This window comes from Narcine bancroftii, chromosome 7, assembly GCF_036971445.1.
Source record: "Narcine bancroftii isolate sNarBan1 chromosome 7, sNarBan1.hap1, whole genome shotgun sequence".
Lineage (NCBI taxonomy): Eukaryota > Metazoa > Chordata > Chondrichthyes > Torpediniformes > Narcinidae > Narcine > Narcine bancroftii.
Genome location: NC_091475.1, coordinates 166,498,230 through 166,519,277, shown reverse-complemented (window position 1 = coordinate 166,519,277; position 21,048 = coordinate 166,498,230). Strand labels below are relative to the sequence as shown.

The following is a 21,048-nucleotide window of genomic DNA, read 5'->3' as shown; positions in this document are numbered from 1 at the left end:
GACCATTCAGCGCTTCAAAATTCCTGATTGATGGGGAAGGTTGTTGATACCATCCAGGACAAAAGAGGATATGTACGTCAAGTTCAGATTAAGACTAAAACTGGCTTTCTGAACAAACCAATTACCAAAATCTGTCTTTTCCAAGCAGAGAGCTTTGATAATTGACTTTCATTTAACTAAAACTACATTTGATTTCTATTTGTGGTGATAATTATTATTATTTTTTTTTTAAATCATAATAATTAGGGGTCATTATTGTAAGGGTTAAAAGTATTCCGTGCTTGCATACATGTTCTGTTTCAGGATTTCAAGATGTTTATATATTTTTGCTGTCTCCTAGCTACATCTTTGCTTTTCTTTGTTTGCTAAAGAGATGATACTTAGCTTAGTTCCTTTGTTCTATGAAATGGAAGCAATAGGACAAATTTTATTGACTGTCTAACAAAGTTTTAGCACTGTCAAATGTTTAATGGCTTGTAACAATGAATAGCAACAGATTAATAATGTTAACAATGTTTAATATACTTTAGAAAACTAAACTTTAGTATGGATGTTTGAACAAGTCATAGACAACAACATTCTGATATCCTCTAAGCGACTATAAAGGAAAATAGTCGCTACAGTGAGGTTACCATGTTCTGCACCCTTCTGCATTACTGGGTACTTGCGTTTCCAAACCAGACTGTGATGCAACCAGTATAGTTCACACAGTACACCACATAGAAGTTTGATGGAATCTTCAATGACATGCCAAATCCTGATAAATTCGAGTCCACCTTCTCAGACCTCTTAATAACACCAGGAGAGGTCAGCCAATGTGATTGCCTTGGAACTTGAAACTGCTAATCCTTTTCACCACTACCACACCAATAAAACAGGTGCGAGGATACTCGATCTCCACTTCCTTAAGTCCACAATAAGCTCCTTTCTCTTGCTAAAATGGAGTTACAATAGCTACCAAAAAAATAGCAAAGTGGAAGTCTCAAGCTTACCAAGTAATATCTGACTACTTATCTCGAGATGTGGACTTTAAAAGGAGTCAAGAGCTAGATCTTTCTAAGATTTCCCCACTATTTATACTGTAGAAATTAGCCCTCTCATATTGCAGAGTAAGACAAACTTACTGATTCAAGAGAGATTGAAGAACAGCATGGAAACAAAGAGATAGTTAAATTATGCAGAGGATACTGAATGGTTGAGTAGGTATGAGTGTTACAGAGTTTTTTGTTGTTTATTGACCTATGTGTTGTATGGTTTTATGTTAAAAAGTGACAGTTTGCCTTTGAGAGCCAAGGTGAAGGTGGACTGCTGAGAGAGTGGGAGATGGACTGGGCATGTGCATCTAGAAATTTCTGGACTTGGAAGACAAACCACCACTGGGTGTGGCTGTAAAGTGGAAGGAGGCCCAAGCAGAATCATTTAGAATGTTGGGCATTTTAAAAGGGATGAACATTCCGAAGGCAGCCAGAAGGATCTGGACCAAGCCATTGTTCCTCTCTCTGCAAGCAACACAAGAAGACAACTTTGAATTTTGTGCGCTCTCTCTCTCTCAAAGATCTTTTGGCTTCAGTTTACCAAACAAACTGAATTTTGTTTATGATCTTTGCTTCGGTTGAGATCAAAGTTTTGTGAGTCTTGTTTGTTTTGTGTCTAAGTTTATCCGTGGGGTGGTTGAAAATATAATTTAGACTTTAATTACATGTTATATTTAGGCTGGGGAATTTATTAGTTTTACACTGTTATAGAGACTTGCATAGTAACCAGAGGGCATTGTTATAAAAGGGGGAATTTTGAATTAAAGTTTGAAGGTGAAATTTTTATTAATAAAGTAATTGTTCATCTTTATCCCTGTGTGATATGCCTTCCTTGTGGTTTCTGGTTTGATCTTGTAACAATGAGAAAAACAGAAAACATGCTAAAATATGTCAAGTCATGCACTTTGAAACAGAGCCAATTTTTTTTAAATGGTGAGAAGTTGAAAGACATACAGATACAAGATATAAAGATACAAGAGGGACCTGGGTGTCCTTGCATACAAATCACCAGAAGTTAAAATACAGCTAGAGCAAGCAATTAGTAAGGCAAAGAATTGCAAGATGTCATGATCCATTATGAAGTGCCAAAATCACAAATGAAAAATTGTGAATGGATAGTCCCTGAAGCTGAGTAAGGATATCCTTTCAAAAGAAGCAGTGAAAGTAAGGTTCACCTGACTTATTCCACTGATGGGAGTTGCAAGTTTATTATTAGTAAAGTAATGAGTGAGAATTCTTCTGTAAGTAGTCTAGCAACAAATTAGCTCTACCATACAACTAGATAAAGTAGAACACAATTTCTAGAGCATAATTAAATGCAAAAAAGAATTTGTGTTAAGGACAAGATAATGGCATTGTTGCATGGTTCATTCAAGAGCTCGATGGCTGTGGGAAAAAGTATTTCAAAATGTTGATGCACGCTTTCACTCTCTTGAGCCTTCTCATGATAAGAGGGGCTGGGGGAGAAAAGAATGTGTCCAGGATTTGATGGGTCCTTTATTATGTTGCTTGCCTTTCCCAGGTAATGGGAGCTGTCTATGGAATCCATGGAGCCAAGCTGTGTTCTGAGATGCATTCACCATTTTCTGTAACTTCCTTCAAACTTGAGCGGAGCAGCTCCCTTACTACGCTCAATTTTGTCATACAAGAGATTTGAAAGAAGTAGACCCATTCTGCTTAAAGTTTAGATATTAGAGACAAAACAATAATGATCTTTGGAGAATTACAGGGTGGATGTAGGAATGGGTTTCTCTTAGGGTGAACGTCTAAATTCAAGGGCCTGCCATTTAATTCAGAGATGAGGGAGGAAAAAAATCCAAAGACTGCTTGCTTTGAAATTCACCAGGGCTGTGAAGGCTCAGTATACTAAAGACAACATATTGTTTCATCACAAACTGAAATTCAAAACAAGAGATACTTGTACTTTTTAGATATTAAAAAGAGAAACACCAAAAAGCCTTGCTCACCTGTCTTAATAAAAATGACTGCACAAGCAGTTTCTCTGAAAAAATTTAAGACCTCAACATCTTGAAGAAACAGCAACCTATTAGGCCTACAAACAATTGCAATGCTTGATCCACAATGCCAATCCAATGGTTTCAAAAAATCCAATTATTTCCTCTTATATGCTTTTAACACTTCCCCCATTATTAAATTTGGAGCTGCACTAAAATTCCTTTTCATTAATTGAAAGAAAATTTCACATTAATTCACCCCATTTTCCCTTTTTGTACCCTGAGTGGTAGAATCAGGTTCCATTTCTCCTTTAGTTGATAAATCAATAGGCCTGCCATCATCCGATGCTGGAATTTCTCCCTTCAGTACTTCGTGTGTTGTGGAGTCTGGTTCAGTCACTGATGCAACAGTTGGTACATCCATCAGCTGTTCCTTCAACTGTCCTGTAGAAACTGCATCAGTGGAGCTACTGATGAGCCCTTCTTGCTCTATCTGTTGCAAAAAAGGACTATTTTACTACAGTTATTATGGAAAATCTACAAGTAACAATGAATGTGCAAATTAGAACTATTACTGCTCTAAATCAATTCAAGATGTTCGACTCCATTTTTGTCATGAAATAAAAACAGGTTTAAAAATACATGAAATTGACTTTAATCTGCTGAAAGGCAGATAAAGATTCACCATCAGTAGGAATTGACCAGTGCCCCCAAGAGTCAGAGAAAGAGAAGCAAAAGAGCACCCCCCACCCCCGGTCACTGAATGTCTGTGGATTCATCTACATCACACCCACAGCCTCAGCAACCATACAGACTTCAGTTCAAACCATTGGCAACCCAAGCCTCAGATCCAAACCTCTGATACAATCAGGAACTTTCAGCGACCTCTTGCATCCCAGTTCTAATACCTGGTACCCCTTCAGCCAGTTTCCTGTAGTCCACAGCCTTGCATGAACCCTTTGATCGCAGTCCGCAGTTTGTGTGGGTTCCTCGCCTCAAGACACTAATAGCCTGTGTGTTCTTTAGCCACAGAGCTCCCTCACTGGTTTTCCGCCACTGTCACCATCCCATTGGTCATATCCCCTACTTCTCTTTTCTCAAATGAGGGTGTTGTTCTATTTTTCTGTGCCAGTCCATTGTTTCTCCAGTCTGCAGCCCCTCGAGGGTGTAACTGAATGCAGGTGCTATCATCTAGGGCCCAGACCCCACAGTTGCAGAATAAACCAGCAATGGCTCCTGTAACAGGCCGTTTAAAGCCTGTATGTAGCCATTAGTAGTCTGACTGAGGTAGAACCCTGCAGAGGGGCGCTGTCTCCGCTCCCCACAGGTCTGCAACAGCAGCAGCTCTGACAGCGTGGACATTTAAAAAAAAATAGAATTAGATTAACAGAAATTAATATTTACCCAATTTGGGTAGAGTTAAACTCCAGTAAATTAATTTAAATATCAAATCGGCAAGAATATTAACTTCACCAGAAACATTTGCTAGCTGATAATGGTATCCATTTCCATCAAAGAAATAAGGAGCCAATATTTTAATATGCTCATCCAATTATGTAATTATTTCACCTGAAAATCCCTGATTTTTCTAACTTCAGTCTCAAAGTCGTCGTCATCCTTATCTCCTTCAGTATCGCTGCTTAAATTGCAAAAAAAGGTTGAAGGCAGCAACAATTCTTCAGCTTTTGATCTCTCTTCAGTGGTTGGTAACTTCTCCCAGACAAAGATACAGTCTTTATCACCATCTTCTATCAAATTATTTGCACAGGAGTCTACAAAAAGAGCAAACTGTCAAAAAATGTGAAACATTTTGGCCCAAACTTGGAAAATATCAATAGTGCTTCTTTCCAAATCATGCCATTTCAAAATGACTGGACCCATTTCCTCATAACCCATATTTTGCTTAAAACTAGGGAAAACTAAATTTTACATTTACAATTTCAAATTCAAAAAAACTAACTTCACCAGTCTAAAAGCACAAGAACATCAACTAAATATTTGAAAATGTCAGATAGAAAAGAACATCAGCTGTAAATTTGAAATAAAATGTCACAAATATTCAGTTGTTCAGTAACTTTTTCCTTCACAGATGCTAAAATTTCAGATTGATGACCTTTTGTCAAAAATCGGAAATGTGTTTGAAATTGATGGCAGCCTGGGTGGCAGGTGGAGGAATAATGGATGTAATACTGTGGAGCCAAAGATATTGTTGGTGCTAACTTGCTAACTGTGACCAATCTGACTGGAGTATGTGCAAATAGAGCTAAATAATAGAGATAATAGAGATGGAAGACCAAAAATACTGGAAACTCAAATGGAAAAGTGGAGACAGAGAAACAGAGTTAATGTTACAGGTTGATGAACATGCTCAAGAACTAGCCAGTTTTGACACAAAGGCTGTTTTTCTGGAATTATTGAATTCAGTCATGAATAATGACAGCTCCAAAATGCCTAGAATGAAGATGAGGTGGTATTTATTTACTTATATTGAAACAATGTAGGATGCCAAAGAAAGGGGCAAGGGGGAGTTGGAGTTCAGGACCACCTTTGCAGATTAAATGGAAGTGCTCTGTAACACAGTGACTAAATTTACATTTTGTTTTGCTATTGTACAGATCATAATACACGTTCTTTTGCCCTTTGAAAAGCAAATGTTCTTTTCATTTCCTTATCCATCATTCAAGGACTCAAACATTCCTTCTCAGTGAAGCCCTGGCTCACATGTACTCCTTTCAATCTAGTAGACTGCATTCAATGCTCATAAAACTCAATTTTTCTCTCTACACAGAAATTGTCTAACCCAAACTGTCAACATTTAAAAAAAATTTAGCGCTTAGTCAACTTTGACTTTGCTCATGCTTGGATCCCTAAAAGGCCTTCAGTATTCTGCTATGCTTGAAAACAAGTTGACATAAATCTGGAGGTAGATAGATACTAGTGGTAATCCATTTTGATTGGAGTCCTTTAATGCAAGAACAGCTTTCAATTCTCTTAGTTTCATGTTCAAAGCCTCAACTATACAGCAGAATTTCACATAGGAGGAGTCATGAAAGAGCTTTATGGTGTCATCTACGAAGCCCAGACTTCCCATCCTGGCAGTGCTATGATTGTTGCTGGTGACTTCAGTCACCTGAAAACAGTTTTACCACTGTTTCAACTGCATGAGAACTTCACCACCAGATGAGAGAACACCCTGCATCAGGTGAACACCAACATCCCTCGTATGTAAAAAGTTGCACTTCTCCCCCAGCTTGGTTATTCAGATCGCATATCTGTCCTGCTAACTCCAGCAAACAGACTGCTGGCAAAGCAAACTAGGTCATTTTGCAGAGAGATCAGTATGTGACTGGGAAGGGAGGGGGGCAGGGTGGGGTGCCTTAGAAGCATTGCAAGACTGCTTGATACCACAAACTAGAGCTGTTTGAGGAGGCAGCCACCAACAACAAATATGTAAACATAGGAGGACACAAACTCAATGACTGGCTTCATCGGCGAGTGCAATGCAGGTATCACTGAGATAAAATTCTTCGCAACCAGGGCTAACCAGAAACCATGAATGCAGTGGTGTGGGGATTTCTCAGAGCTTGTGATGGTAGCTTCAGGACGGGATAGGATGGTCCGAGATCAGCCAGAACTGAATTCTCCTGTGCAAAATGAGGATGCACACAGAAGATCCACAAACAGCTATGCGACACTGGCAATTCAAGATGAACCCAATCCAAGATGAACCCAATCCAAGATGAACCCAATCCAAGATGAACCCAATCCAAGATGAACCCTATCCAAGATGAACCCTATCCAAGATGAACCCTATCCAAGATGAACCCTATCCAAGATGAACCCTATCCAAGATGAACCCTATCCAAGATGAACCCTATCCAAGATGAACCCTATCCAAGATGAACCCTATCCAAGATGAACCCTATCCAAGATGAACCCTATCCAAGATGAACCCTATCCAAGATGAACCCTATCCAAGATGAACCCTATCCAAGATGAACCCTATCCAAGATGAACCCTATCCAAGATGAACCCTATCCAAGATGAACCCTATCCAAGATGAACCCTATCCAAGATGAACCCTATCCAAGATGAACCCTATCCAAGATGAACCCTATCCAAGATGAACCCTATCCAAGATGAACCCTATCCAAGATGAACCCTATCCAAGATGAACCCTCATAAGGCGGCAGGAGCAGACAACATACCTGGTCAGGTACCAAAGGTCCTCAGACATCTTCAACACCTTACTGCAGCAGTCCATCGTTGCCGCAGGATTCAAGTCAGCCACCATCATCTTGGAACCCAAGAGGGCAACAGGGCCTGCCTCAATGACTACCGCCCTGTGGCACTGACCTCCACCATGGTGAAAAGCTTTGAGAGTCATATGAATTGTATCAAAGCTCAATCTCACAGGGACACTGGATCCATTTCAATTTGCCTATAGAAACCATTCCAGACAATGCTATAGCCTTATCACTTCATTCTGTCCTGATCCACTTGGAGAACAACACCTCATAAGCCAGGCTGCTGTTCATTGACCAGCTTGGCATTTAATAAGATCATTCCCCAAGGCTGGTGGAGAAGCTAGGACTCAACACGCTTCTCTGTAACTGGATCCTGAACTTCCCAACGGAAAGACCACAGTCTGTCCAGGTTGGTGGTAGAATATCAAGCACTGTCATGCTGAGCACTGGCGTACCTCAGGGCTGTGTGCTCAGCCTGCTCCTGTTCACAGTACTGACCCACGACTGCATTGTCAGATCCAGCTCCAACAGTGTCATCAAGTTTGCAGATGACAATAGTAGTTGGCCTCATCAGCAACAACGATGTATCACACTAGAGAAGAGGTGGAAAATCTCGTGAAATGGTGCGAGGGCAACAACATGAGTCTCAACATGGACATGACAAAGGAAATGATCATGGACTACACACTAACAACTCTGTAGTAGAGTTGAGAGCACAATATTCCTTGGAGTTCACTTAACTATCATGGAGACTCAACATCTCACTTGTTAGGAAGGCGGAATACCGACTGCACTTCCTGAGAAGACTGAAGGAGGCAAGGTTACCAGCCACCACTATGTCAACCTTCTACAGGAGCTCCATTTAGAGTGTCCTGTTCAGCTGCATCATAGTGTGGTATGGTTGCTGCAGAGAAATGGATTGGAGGTCAATCCACAGGATCATAGGAGTGGCAGAAAGGATCACTGGAGTCTCCTTCCCTCTCTCCCACACCTCTCTCCCAATCGACGTGGTCTACCAGGATCTTTATCTGAAGAGGGCACACAAAATCACTGAGGACCCCTATCACCCTGCACACAGCATATTTCAGCTGCTCCCATCGGGGAAGAAATATGGGAGTATCAGAGCCAGTACCACTTGGCTGAGGAACAGTTTCTTCCCACAAGCAGTGAGAATGCTGAATGACCAAAAGAACTGCTCATACTAACCATCCAAGACTCATTTGTACAAAACAATTTATTTTTATTGATATTATACTTGTCCTGCAGATGTATTGTTTGTCTGAATGTATGTTACATCTGCATGCTTTTGCACAGAGGACTGGAGAACACTGTTTTGTCAGATTGTACTTGCACAATCAGAAGACAATAAACTTGACTTGTACTTGAACATAACTGGTTAGATGACAGTGTTCCAAGGCCAGCAGCTATCACATGCCAGTACATTATCCACTTGGACATAGCAACAATAATTTTACTTACAGGTCTTCAATCAGGATTGGGTAATCCAAAACGGTTGGAATATTAGCCCACATCTCAAAAAGTTTCAAAGACCAGGTAAAATCAACTTAACCAAAATTATTCGTGTTGGAACAAATTAGGTAGAAAGTTCATTTATCACAAAATACCGAGTACACCAGAGTTCTTCACCCAACAGACCACAGGGTTATACTCAGCATTACATAGAGTTGTGTAAAGAGCACAATTTACTGAGTACAGGATTGTAATGAAAAGATCAATTAGCACAAGGGCAATATGATAGCACTGTTGTAGGGTTCATTCAGAAATTTCATGTCTACAAGGAAGAAAATGTCCTTAAGCCTGCTGATATGTGCCAAGAATTCTCCCTGATGGGAGGAGGGAGAAGAGTTGTGATGAGTTTTCCAGTGTGTTTGCTGCTTTTCCTAGAGGCAGGAGATATAGATAGTCTATGAAGGGGAGAGAAGTTTTGTAATGTTCTGAGCTGCATTCATTACCTTCTGTAGCTTCTAATCTGGAAAAGCTCCTATAACATGCTGTGATGCATAACACGCTGAGTACACATCCTACTGGAGAGCCAGTGTTGAGTGTGATCATGGAAGAAATGTTACCCATCTTTGATTGTAGTCTGTTAAGTGGGAAGTCGAGGATCCACTTCCCGAGTGGGACACAGAAGCCTTGGCTGCAGACTATGGTATTGAGAGCTCAGAGATTCTGAACTGGGGAAGAGAATGGGACAAACAGCCCTGGTTAAATTTGCCTAAAGTTCTTGTGGATGAAATCTAAGCACCTAGCAATCTGATGACTCAGATCAATTTTGTGATTTTAATAAAACCAGATAATGAATTCTGTGATACGAAGGGAATGCCTGTGACAGGTAATATAAAATAGGGATAATTGAGAAATGTAAGGAAGTCATTAACTTGAATTGTGTTTCTAAACATTCATAAATTAATAATCAAAATACTTTTGTATTAAAAATAGAATTTCTAAAGTGAAATTACACCACTGTAGAAAATACAGCTGGATCTTTTGAACAATTGATTTTTCTTATACCAATATTCAGTTAGCGTAGCAGTCAGCACAACACTTGCAGCGCCAGCGCTGTCCCTAAGCAGTTGTACGTTCTCCCCGTGACCACTCTGGCTTTCCTCCGGGTGCACCAGTTTCCTCCCACCCTCCAAAAATGTACAGGGTTTGTTGGCTAATTGGTGTATTTGGGTGACACGGGCTCATGGGCCAGAAGGCCTTGTTACCTTGCTGTATGTCTAAATTTACCAGTCATTTAAATTGAAAATACTGCAGACATTCACAGAACTGTATCATTCCTCAAGCCAGAAAAATTAGGAATCATTGTTTAGAGGTATGCCACTATTCATAGTAATGGTCTCTGAACAGATCTGGGCCTGGGCCAAGAACTTCAATGTCTTTTCATTTGCTTTTGATCTCCAAACACCAAGAGTCCAAAAAACAGATCACACCAGTCATCTCCATCAACTACACCCTGTCACCGAGGCTGTTATCCCTGTCACTTCGCAAGTTCTTGCCTTGATCTGATTGGAGGCTGCCTAAACCGTGAATCTGCTGGGCAATAACCATTTAAGGACTTCACTAACACCAATAAAACAGAAATGCATGAGGAACTCAGCAGGTCTCACAGCATCCACAGGAGGTAAAGAGACAGTTTTGGCCTGAACCCTTCTTCAATTTGCGAGTAAAGAACAGGGAGGTGCCTGAATAAAATGGCTGGGGAGAAGATAAGAATGGACAGAGGGAGGAGTACAGACCAATAAACTAAAGGTGTTAATTAGATATGAATAGGACAGGAGAAAGGAAAGGTGAGAATTGACTTGGGAGGGGGATTGTTTGGGGCTCTGGAAGCAGAGCTGGGGGAGAGGCAAAAAGAGAGACCGAGAGCTAGAGGAAAGAAAACTTATAGAAAGATAGTTGGGTGGGTTGCAAATTGAAACTGAATGATGTTAATGACATCCAGTTGGAGGCTGTTACTCCTTCAATTTGTGGGGGTGGGGGTGGGGTCTCTGGCAGTGCACGACACCATGGGCAGACATGTCGGCAAGAGAATGGGATGGGGAATTGAAATGGGTGGCAACTGGGAGACCCCAGCAATTGTGGCAGAGTTAAGTGTTGAACGATGTGATCTCTTGGTCTGCGTCTAGTCTCTGCAATGCAGAGGGAGCACCAGATGCAGTAGATGACCCCTGAAGATTCACAACTGAAGTGCTACTTCACTTGGCCCATATGACGAGGGTGCAGGTGTTGATGCAAGTGTTGTGCCTCCTGTAGTTAGAGGAGTAGGTGCCAAGGGTGCAATTGGTGGGAAGGAAAGTGGTTGAGAGAGTCACAGAGGGAGCGATACCTGCAGAAGGTGGAGGGGTGAAGGGAAGATGTGTCTGCTGGTGAGATCATGCTAGATGACAGAAATGGCGGAGGATGATTATGCTGGATGTGGCGGCTGGATGGGGAGAACAAGGGGAATCCTGTCCTTGTTATGTGTGGGGGCTGAGAGGGCCAGGGCAGATGTGCAAGTAATGGAGAATATGTGGGTGAGGGTTGAGTTGATAATGGTAGAAGGGAAGACATTGTTTGAAGGAGGATATCTATGATCTAGCATGAAAGACCTCATTCTAGGAGGAGATGCAACAGAGTCAGAGGAATTGAGAAAAAGGAATGAACATGGTGTAAAGAGTTAAGTCAAGGTAGCTGTGGGAGTTGGTGGGTTTGTATATGTCTGATGAGAGTTTGTCTCCCAAGATAGAGAGATCAAGAAAGGGGAGTGTTGCTCGAGATGGACCAAGTGAATTTAAGGTCGGGGTGGAAGTTGACAGCAAAGCGGATGAAGTCAACAAGCACATCAGGGGTGCACAGAAGTAACTGATGTAGAAGAATTGAGGGACCTTGCCTGAGTAGGCCTTGCCTCAGTTTCCTTTTCCCCCAGTTCTGCTTCCAGAGTCAAAGTCAATTCACTTCCAGTCAATTCTCACCTTTCCTCCATCCATATCCAACTAACACCTTTTGTCTGTTATACTCCTCCCACTGCACATTCTTCCATTCTCCCAGCCTTTCATTCCGGTACCCGCTTGCTTATTATTCATACTTGAAGGGCTCAGAAACAAAACGTCAGTGATATATCTTTACTTCCTTTGGACGCTTGAAAACCTACAGAGTTCCTCCAGCACTTGTCTTTACCATAAACAGCGTCCGCAGACTTTTGTGCTTCACTCTCACTAATACTAATGCATCACTAGATCTCAGTATGGTGAAATTAATAATTGGAGAATATCTTACTCCCTTCACTTTATGTCTGGCTTTTTAGAATTCTTAAATACGAAAATCCCATCCTTGCATCTAATATAGGTAATGACTCCAAAGCAATGGTGGTGTACAAATCAGCCAAAATATTTAATTATGTATAACAGCATTAATTATTAGCCGTTTTGTGTCACTTTGCAAACTACTTTCAAAATGATCAGCTGATTCCTTCATGGTATCAAAATGACCCAGGCAGTTGAAGCCAGATTTGAAAAGCTCAGACTCAGTTGGAAGAAGCTGATTGGGCAATCACATTACAATAAAAGTGAGGTACCGGGGGGAAGTGATAAAAGGCTTTGACCCAAGGGGCTTTAGCAAGTAGGCCCTGAGGCAGTGGTCCAGGAGTTGAACCAAGGGCCACCCTATTCAAGGAATAAAAAGGATACAGTGGGTGGATACAGGCAAGGACAGATTTATATTTATCTTAATTTTTTATTTACTTAAGTCATAGACAGTGGGAATCGCAGCCAGGGCAGGGGATTGCTCTTCTTGTAGAATGTGGGTTGTCAGGGAAGACAGAAGTATCCCTTAAGAATTCATCTGCAAAAAATGCATTCAGCTGCAGCTCGTGACAAACCAAGTTAAAGAATTGGAGCTGGAGTTGTATGAACTCCAGATCATTCAGAAGGCCGAGGGCAATAGATAGGAGTTACAGGGATGCTTTCACACTCGGACGCAGGAGGAGGGCAGCTGGGTGAAAGTTAGGAGAGCGAAAGGGAAAAGGCATCCCTGTGGACATTCTCCTCAATAACAGGTATACCATTATGGATACTGTTGTGAGGGACAACTGACCAGGGACATGCCATGGTGAACAGGCCTCTGGCCTGGAGTCTGGTCTAGTGGCTAAGAAAAGGGAGAAGAGGTGAGCTGTAATGATAGATGATTCCATAGTTATGGAGACAGATTAGAGGTTCTGCCTCCCTTGTGCTAGGGTTTCAGATCGAGTTCACAGCTTCTCAGAAGGGAGGGTGAGCATCCAAATGTTGTGGTCTTGTGCTAAGGTCTCAGATCGAGTTCACAGCCTCTCAGAAGGGTGAGCATCCAGATGTTGTGGTCCATATAGGGACCAATAATGTGGGTAGGAAAGGTGATGAGATCCTGGAAAGAGAGTTCAGGGAGTTGGGTGCTCAGCTGAAGGTCAGGAACTCCAGGATTGTGATCTCAAAATTACTAGCTGTGCCACATGCTAGTGAGGTTAGAAATAGGAAGATAATGCAGCTTAACACATGACTAAAGACATTATGCAGGAGGGAGGGCTTCAGGTTTCTGGATCATTGGGAGTCTTCCAGGAAAGCTGAATGTAACATTATAAGTCAAAGCATTGTATGTGGTAGAAATTTTCTCCGGAGCATCTATTTCATTGCAAGTATTGTAGGAAAGGCAGATGAGCTTAGAGCATGAATTGGCACATGGAATTATGACATTGTGGCTATTAGTGAAATTTGGTTGCAGCAGGAGTTGGACTGGCAGCTCAATGTTCTGGGCTTCCATTGTTTCAGACGTAATAGAGCAGAGGGGATGAAAGGGGGAGGAATGGCATTGCTAGTCATGGAAAGTATTACAACTGTGTTTAGTCAGGACAGGTCAGAGGATTCGTCTTCTAAGGCTATGTGGGTGGAACTGAGAAACGAGGAAGGACTTTGGTTGTATTACAGACCACCCAATAGTCTGAGAATGTAGAAGCAAATGTGCAGAGAGATAGCAGACAGCTGCAGGAAACAAGGCTATGATAGTAGATTTTAACTTTCCACATATTAACTGGGATTTCCATAACGTAAAAGGGATGGATGGCTTGTCAAATGTGTTCAGTAAAATTTTCCAAATCAATAAATAGGTACCTACTAGAGAGAGTGCAAAAATGGATCTCTTATTTGGAATGAGACAGGACAGATGACAAATGTGTTGGGGGACATTTTGGGTCCAGTGAATGAGACAGGACAGATGACAAATGTGTTGGGGGACATTTTGCGTCCAGTGATCATAATGGCATTAGTTTCAAATTAATTATGGCGGATAGATGTGGGCCTCGGGTTGAGGTTCTCAATTGGAGAAAGGCTAATTTTGAGGAAACTAGAAAGTATGTAGAAAGCGTGGATTGGGTTAAGTTGTTTTCTGGCAAGGATATACGAAGACTTTCAAAGGTGACATTTTGAGAGTAGGATTAAAGGCAAAGCTAACAGGCATAGGGAACCTTGGTTTTCGAGGGACATTGGGCATCTGGTTCAAAAGAGAGGAGCATAGCAGGTATAGGCAACATGAAGCAAATGGGGTACTTCAGGAAAATGCAAGAAAAATCTCAAGAAATCAGGAAGGTTAAAAGAAGACACGAAGTTGCTTTGGGAGGTATATTAAGAGCAAAAGGATAGTAAGTGACAAAATTGGTCCCCTTGAAAATCAGAGTGATTGCCGATGTATGGAGGTGAAAGCAATGGGGAGATCGTACATGAGTTTTTTTGCATCAGTATTTACTCAGGAAACTGGCAGTCAAGGGAGGATAGGAAAACAATCAGTGAGGTCATGGAACCTATACAGGTTAAAAAGCAGGCGTTTACTATCTTAAAGCAAACAGAGATGGATAAATCCTCAGGGCCTGACATGAAATCCTCATGGCCCCTGAATTAGGCTAATAGGGGCGTGTAGGGGGTCCGACAGAAATCTTTAAAATGTCCTTAGCCACGAGTATAGTACCGGAGGATTGACAGGTAGCTCATGTTGTTCCATTGTTTAAAAATATTCCCAAAGTCACCCTGGAAATGATAGGCTAGTGAGCCTGACATCAGTAGTAGTTAAATTATTGGAAGGTGCTCTAAGAGATCAGATATACAAGTATTTGGATAAGCAATGGACTAAGAATTAAATCACAGTTATTCCTAAAAAAGATAGAGATTCATTAAAACCAGCTTCATAGAGACCTATATCTTTATTGAATGTCGATTACAAAACTATAGCAAAAATATTAGTGAATAGGATTAATGAACATTTTCCTGAATTGATAAATATGGACCAGATGGGTTGTTAAAAGTAAACAAACTTCAGAAAATATAGTAAGGTTATTAAGCGTAGAAGAAAGAAGATTTAAGTGTTATAGTAGCTTTAAATGTAGAAAAAGCCTGACAAATTAGAATAGGATTTTTAAAATTTATGGTTCTAAGTAAATTTGATTTTGGTGTAAATTTTATAAATTGGATTAAGGCATTATATAGAAATCCTAAAGCTAAGGTAATAACAAATAGACAGATATCTCAAATCTTTTAATTTAACTAGATCTTGTAGGTAGGGATGTCCTTTATCATCAGCTTTGTTTGTTTTAGCTATAGAGCCTGTTACACAAAAAGTTTGAGATGACCGACAGTTGAAAGGGTTTGAGGTAAATAAGACTGAACATAAAATTAGTTTATTTGCTGATGACGTATTAGTTTATTTAACTCAACCACATTTATCATTACCAAGACTTTATAGTCAGTTATTAGAATATGGGAAAATAAGTAATGGAAGTGGTAAAAGGATACTATTCACAATGTTGACAAGAAGCTCAATTTAAACGGAGAGACAAGATTAAATACAGAGGATTATGTATTTATAGCAATTTGAAAAATTTGTACAAATTATATTCCAATATTTAAAAAGATAGATGACTTAAAGAGATGGATAAATTTACTTATTACATTAATTTGGAGAGTTAATTGTATTAAAATGAATATTTTTCCAAGAATTCAATATTTATTTCAAACTCTATCGATATCTACATCTCAATTTTTTTTCCAAGATGTAAAAAATAAGTTAGGAAATTTCTCTGAAAAGGGAAAATGGTAAGAAAGTCAATAGAAAATTAAACATGGAAATACAACTTCCTAATTTTAAATATTATTAAGGCAGCACAATTAAGATTTCTAGTTTCTATGTTTTTTTAAAATTAAACCATCTTGGGTAGACATTGAATTAAGATAGGAGAAATTATTCCAGAGGAGTTTATAAATGGGAACCAAAGTCTATAACAATAAAGATGTTCTGATATTAAAATATTTGCTTAATATTTGAAATAAAGTTAGAAATTGATGGAAATCTTCCTTTGTTATAAACACCATTAATTAATCCTTTATTAATTTTTTAAAAAAGATTTAAAAAATTATGGAATAAAGGAATTTCAAAACTGGGAGATTATTATGATGATAGATTGATGTCTTTTTTATCAATAATTATGACATTCCTCACAATACATTATTTTCAGTTGATAGCTTATTTAAGAGAGAATTTAGGATCAGAAATGGTTTTATAAGATCTTTCAAATTTGGAGCAAATTATAGTTGATGGAATGACCCAAAAAATTTATTTCAATTGTGTATATTTTGTTACAAGAACAAACACCTAAAGTAGGCTTGTTTAATTCAAAAGGTAGAAACAAGATTGAGACACAAGAACAGATCAGCAGGATTGGCAAAGTGAAATGAAATGGTTGGCCACTGGGAGGTCGCTGTGGTAGCAAACAGAGATCAAGTGGTGAGAGAAGCAATCACCCAATCTGCAACCACTCTCTCTGACGTAGAGAACACCACAAAGGGAGCACCAGATGCAGCAATCAAGTCCTCTGGATGTACAAGTGAAATGTTGTTTCACTTGAAAGGCTTGTTTGGGACTCCGGACCGTGGTGAAAGAGGTGGTGCAGGCACAGGGGAATGTGCTGGGGATCTATAGGTGGAGAGAGATGAGTGCATGAGGGAATCACAGAGGGAGCAGACCCTGCGGAAGACTAAGAGGGGAGGAGAAGGAAAAAATGTGTCTGGTGGTGACATCCTGTAGTAAGTGCTGGAAATTCCAGCAGATAAAAGTGTTGGATGCGGAGGCTAGTGGGGTGGTAGCTGAGGATGCGGGGGTTTCTATGTTTGTTACATCTGACGGCAGAGAGGGCCAGGGCAGATGAGCAAGAAATGGAGGAGATGTGGGTAAGGGCTGAGTTGATGATGGTGGAGGTGGAAGGGAAGCCATGTTTGTGGAAGAAGGAAGACATTTCAGAAGATCTGGACCAGAAGGCCTCATCGTGGGAACAGATGCAGCAGAGACATTTGTCAGAAGTCACAAAAATCTGTAGACACCATGGTTGAAGTAAAAACACAAAATGCTGGAATTTTGTCACAAGTAAATCATAAATCAATGACATGGCTTGGTGCGTGGTAGATCATGCTTATAATCTGACAGCTTTTTTGAAGTCATCAGAAACATTGATGAAGGAAACGCTGTGAATATTGTCACCCTGTTCTTTAGTAAGGCTTTTGAAAAGGTCCCACATGGGACATTAGTCAGAAAGGTTCAAACACTCATGGTGAGGTCGTAAAATGATTCAACATTGGCTATGCGGTAGAAACCAGAGAGTGGAGGTGGATGATTGGTTCTCAGATTGGAGGTCTGTGACTAGTTATGTGCCTCAGGGATCAGTGCTGAGACCATTGTGGATTGTCATCTATGTTCATTATTTGGATGATAATGTGGTAAATTGGATCTGCAAGTTTGCAGAAGATAGGTGACATTGTGGACAGCGAAGAAGTTTCTCAAATCCTTCAGAGGGATCTGGACCAATTGGAAAAATGGGATGCAAATGGGCAGATGGAATTTAATGCAAGTGTAAGGTATTGCATTTTGGAAGGACAAACCAAGAAAGGACATACATGGTAAATAGTAGAGCAATGAGGAGTGAGGTAGAACAGAGGGAAATGAGAATACAGATACACAGTTCCCTGTATGTGGTGTCACAAGTAGATAGGGTTGTAAAGAAAGCTTTTGGCATCTTGGCCTTCATAAATCCAAGTATTGAGTACAGGAGTTGGAATGTTATGGTGAGGTTGTATAAGACATTGGTAAGGCCAAATTTGGAGTGTTGTTTGCAGTTTTGGTCACCTAACTGCAAGGACCAGTGAAGATTTACTAGGATGTTGCCCTTACATCAGGAGCCGAGTTACAGGGAAAGGTCAAACAGGTTAGGACTTTTTTCCCTGGAGCGTAGAAGAATGAAGGGAGATTTGATGGAGGTATTTCAAATTATGAGTCGTCGAGACAGAGTAAATGTACATACGCTTTTTCCACTGAGTGCAGGTGAGAAACAAACCAGAGGACATTGGCTAAAGGTGAAAGGGGAAAAGTTTAGGAGGATTTCATCACACAGAAAGGTGGGAATATGGAATGAGCTGCCAACTGATGTGGTGAATGCAAGCTCAATTTTAACATTAAGAATTTGGATAGGTACGTAGATGGGGGGGGCGATGGACAGTGGGACAAGACAGTAAAATAGTTTAGTGCAAATTAGAAGGGCATGTTTCTGTGATGTTCTATGGTTCTAACTGCTAAAATGCTATCAGGAGTCTAAGTGGACCATTACAAATTTGCATACCTTTTGTGGAGAATGTTTGCTCCTTCTGATCATCAGAACATAGCTTGCTATCATTAGTTTCCAAGAAAGAACCTTCAATAGAAAAAATGCTGTTAAAACTTAACCGGTGCGGACTCGAAAGGCCAACATGGCCTGTTTCCGCTCCGTAAATGGTTATATGGTTATGCTCAAAATAAAGTATTTTGCTTTACAAAATTTCTACCTGTTTCAGTAAAGACTTGATGCTGAGATGCATCCTGAGGGAACCATTCTTTGGGTTGATCTGGATGCAGATTTCCACCAAGGTTTCTTTCAGCTGATATTTTAATTATAAAAGCACAATTAGAAAAGTTACTTTAGTTCCAAAAATGAGTTTAAATTGAGAAACATATTTACCTGTTGCAGACATACATTCTGGATCAACAGAATATAATTGTTCCCTTAGATCCAGTTTTCTGCCAGTTTCCAAGCTTTCACCTGGATGTGGAAAATTTTGGAGTCAGTTAATCTAACTTTTTACTTTACAAGATGCCTTGCAGAATATCCATCAGTACCTGTTGTAGCTGCTTTTTGCTTTTGGGGCTTATCCAGATACAGTCTTCCATTGAGCTTCTTAACTGCAGCATCATAGTCTTCATCTTGAAGAGAAATATTAGTTAAATTCAACATTAATCTGCTGTTTGCAATTTAAGACAAAGACGTGAAACAAGAGAGAAGAATTTGATTGGAAAGGAACACCAACAGAGCAGCAATGGCTGGAGTTTCTGCAGGGAATAAGGAAGGTTCAGGACAGTATGATCCAAAAAAGAAATATTTGAATGTAAAAAATGATAACTGTGGCTGACAACAGAAGTCAAAGCCGAAAAGTAAAAGGAGAGAAAAGGAAGAAAAAATTAGTCAGAGATCGAGGACTGCAAAGCTTTTAAAAGCTCAGAAAGCAACTTAGGTCATTTGGAAGGAAGTTTGCAAATGATAAAAAAGATACTAAAAGCTTTTTTTAAAAGTATACGAAGAGTAAAAACAAAGCAAGAATAGATATAGGCTGAGAAAAAACAATGCTGGAGAAACAAAAAATACACAATGCTGGAGAAATTCAGCAGGTCAAACAGTGCGCTTTATATAGCGAACAAAAATACATAACCAACATTTTAGGGGCTTGAGTCCTTCATCAAAGTATGAGTGAAATGTAGGCATGCCCCCGAACAATATGGTGGGAAGGGAAGGGTGAGAGGGGCAGGGGGAAGAGCACAGTCCCAAAGGCCATAATAAGGGAGGTAGGGCACACCAACAAAGAGGGGGAGGGGGATAGCTCTGTGAATGGAGAGGGAAAGGGGAGGAGAACTGGAGGAAAGAAGGAAGAGGGATAGGGAAGAGGGAATAGGAAGTTGGCTAGCAGAAACTAGATGTCGATGCCTTAGTTTGGAGAGGGCCGAGATGGAATACTAGGTTTTGCTCCTCCAATTTATGGGTGGCCTTGATTTGGCAGTGCATGAGGACATGGATAGACTGAAAAATTGTATTGGGAGACAAGGAGATGGCAGAGGAATTGAATGAGCCTTCACTGTTGAAGACCCTAGACTGTATCTGACTTTCAAAGCTTTTAGGAAAAAAAGGTGAGTTGAGTCACAATTATCAGAGAGAAGATGCTTGGGAAGCTGAATGGTCTATGGGCAGATAAGTCTTTCAGACCAAACAATGTATCCCCGGGTTCTGAAAGAAGTAATTGTATAAATTGTCTTTCTTTGGCTTGGCTTCGCAGCGGCATTCTTAATGATCTTCGAAGAATCAAAAGATTCTGACATGGTTTCAGGGGATTGGAAATTTACAAAGGTCACACCACTATTTAAGGAGGGAGGGAGGTATCAGAAAGGAAATGATAGACTTGTTAGCCTAACATTGTTGTTTGGGAAGTTGGATTCAATTGTCAAGGATGAGGTAACTGAGTACCTGGAGGTACATGACAAGATAGGCCAAATTCAGCATGGTTTCCTTGAGAAAATCTTTTCTGACAACCTGGATCCAATTTTTTTTTTTGCAGGAAATCACAAGCGGACATAAAGGAGATGCAGTGGATGTTTGGTTTTTCAAAAGGCCTTTGACAAGGTGCTGCACATGAAACTGTTAAACAAGATGTGAGCCCATGGAATTACAGGAAAGATATTAGCATGGATAGAACATCGACTGATTGGCAGGAAAAAGAGTGGGAATAAAGGGATCCTATCCTGATTGGTTGCCAGTTTCCACTGGTGTTCCACAAGAGTCAGTGTTGGGGCCACTTCTTTTTACCTTGCATGTTAATGATTTGGATTGTGGAATGAATGGCTTGTGGCTAAGTTTGCAGATGATATAAAGATATGTAGTGGTCGATATCATGTATATTTGATAATTTTTCCTTTGGTTAAAAACAAAATAGTAACCACAATCTGATCATACTAAAAATCAATATACAAAAACAGTTCCATACTTTTCTAACCCATATGGTGCAACAGAAAATGCAACTGGCTAGAAGTTTCCCTGTATTGTCATTCCAACTCAGATGTACAACACTTTCTCTTGCAGAACGAATCATACAAAGGGGCTTTGTACAAGTATCAGTGAGCTGAATATAACAAGATGCGACACAAGGAAATCAGATAAAAGATGGTGAA

The 21,048-nt window shown here is 40.2% G+C and overlaps 1 protein-coding gene across 7 annotated transcripts in view; it reads right to left on the bottom strand.

The window, feature by feature from the left end:
* The window catches only part of ranbp2 (RAN binding protein 2), an 87,467-nt gene that overhangs the window by 12,321 nt on the left and 54,098 nt on the right, over positions 1-21,048 (bottom strand). For 6 of the 7 annotated variants that reach the window (XM_069891155.1, XM_069891157.1, XM_069891156.1 and 3 more), the window contains 6 exons: positions 18,955-19,038; positions 18,797-18,877; positions 18,624-18,716; positions 18,422-18,493; positions 4,559-4,761; positions 3,269-3,482 (listed from right to left, as the gene is read on the bottom strand). In XM_069891155.1, the coding sequence (XP_069747256.1) occupies positions 3,269-3,482; positions 4,559-4,761; positions 18,422-18,493; positions 18,624-18,716; positions 18,797-18,877; positions 18,955-19,038 (747 nt within the window). Of the gene's footprint in view, positions 1-3,268; positions 3,483-4,558; positions 4,762-7,691; positions 7,829-18,421; positions 18,494-18,623; positions 18,717-18,796; positions 18,878-18,954; positions 19,039-21,048 lie in introns of those variants that run through there. The other variant, XR_011342182.1, reaches the window with a different exon arrangement.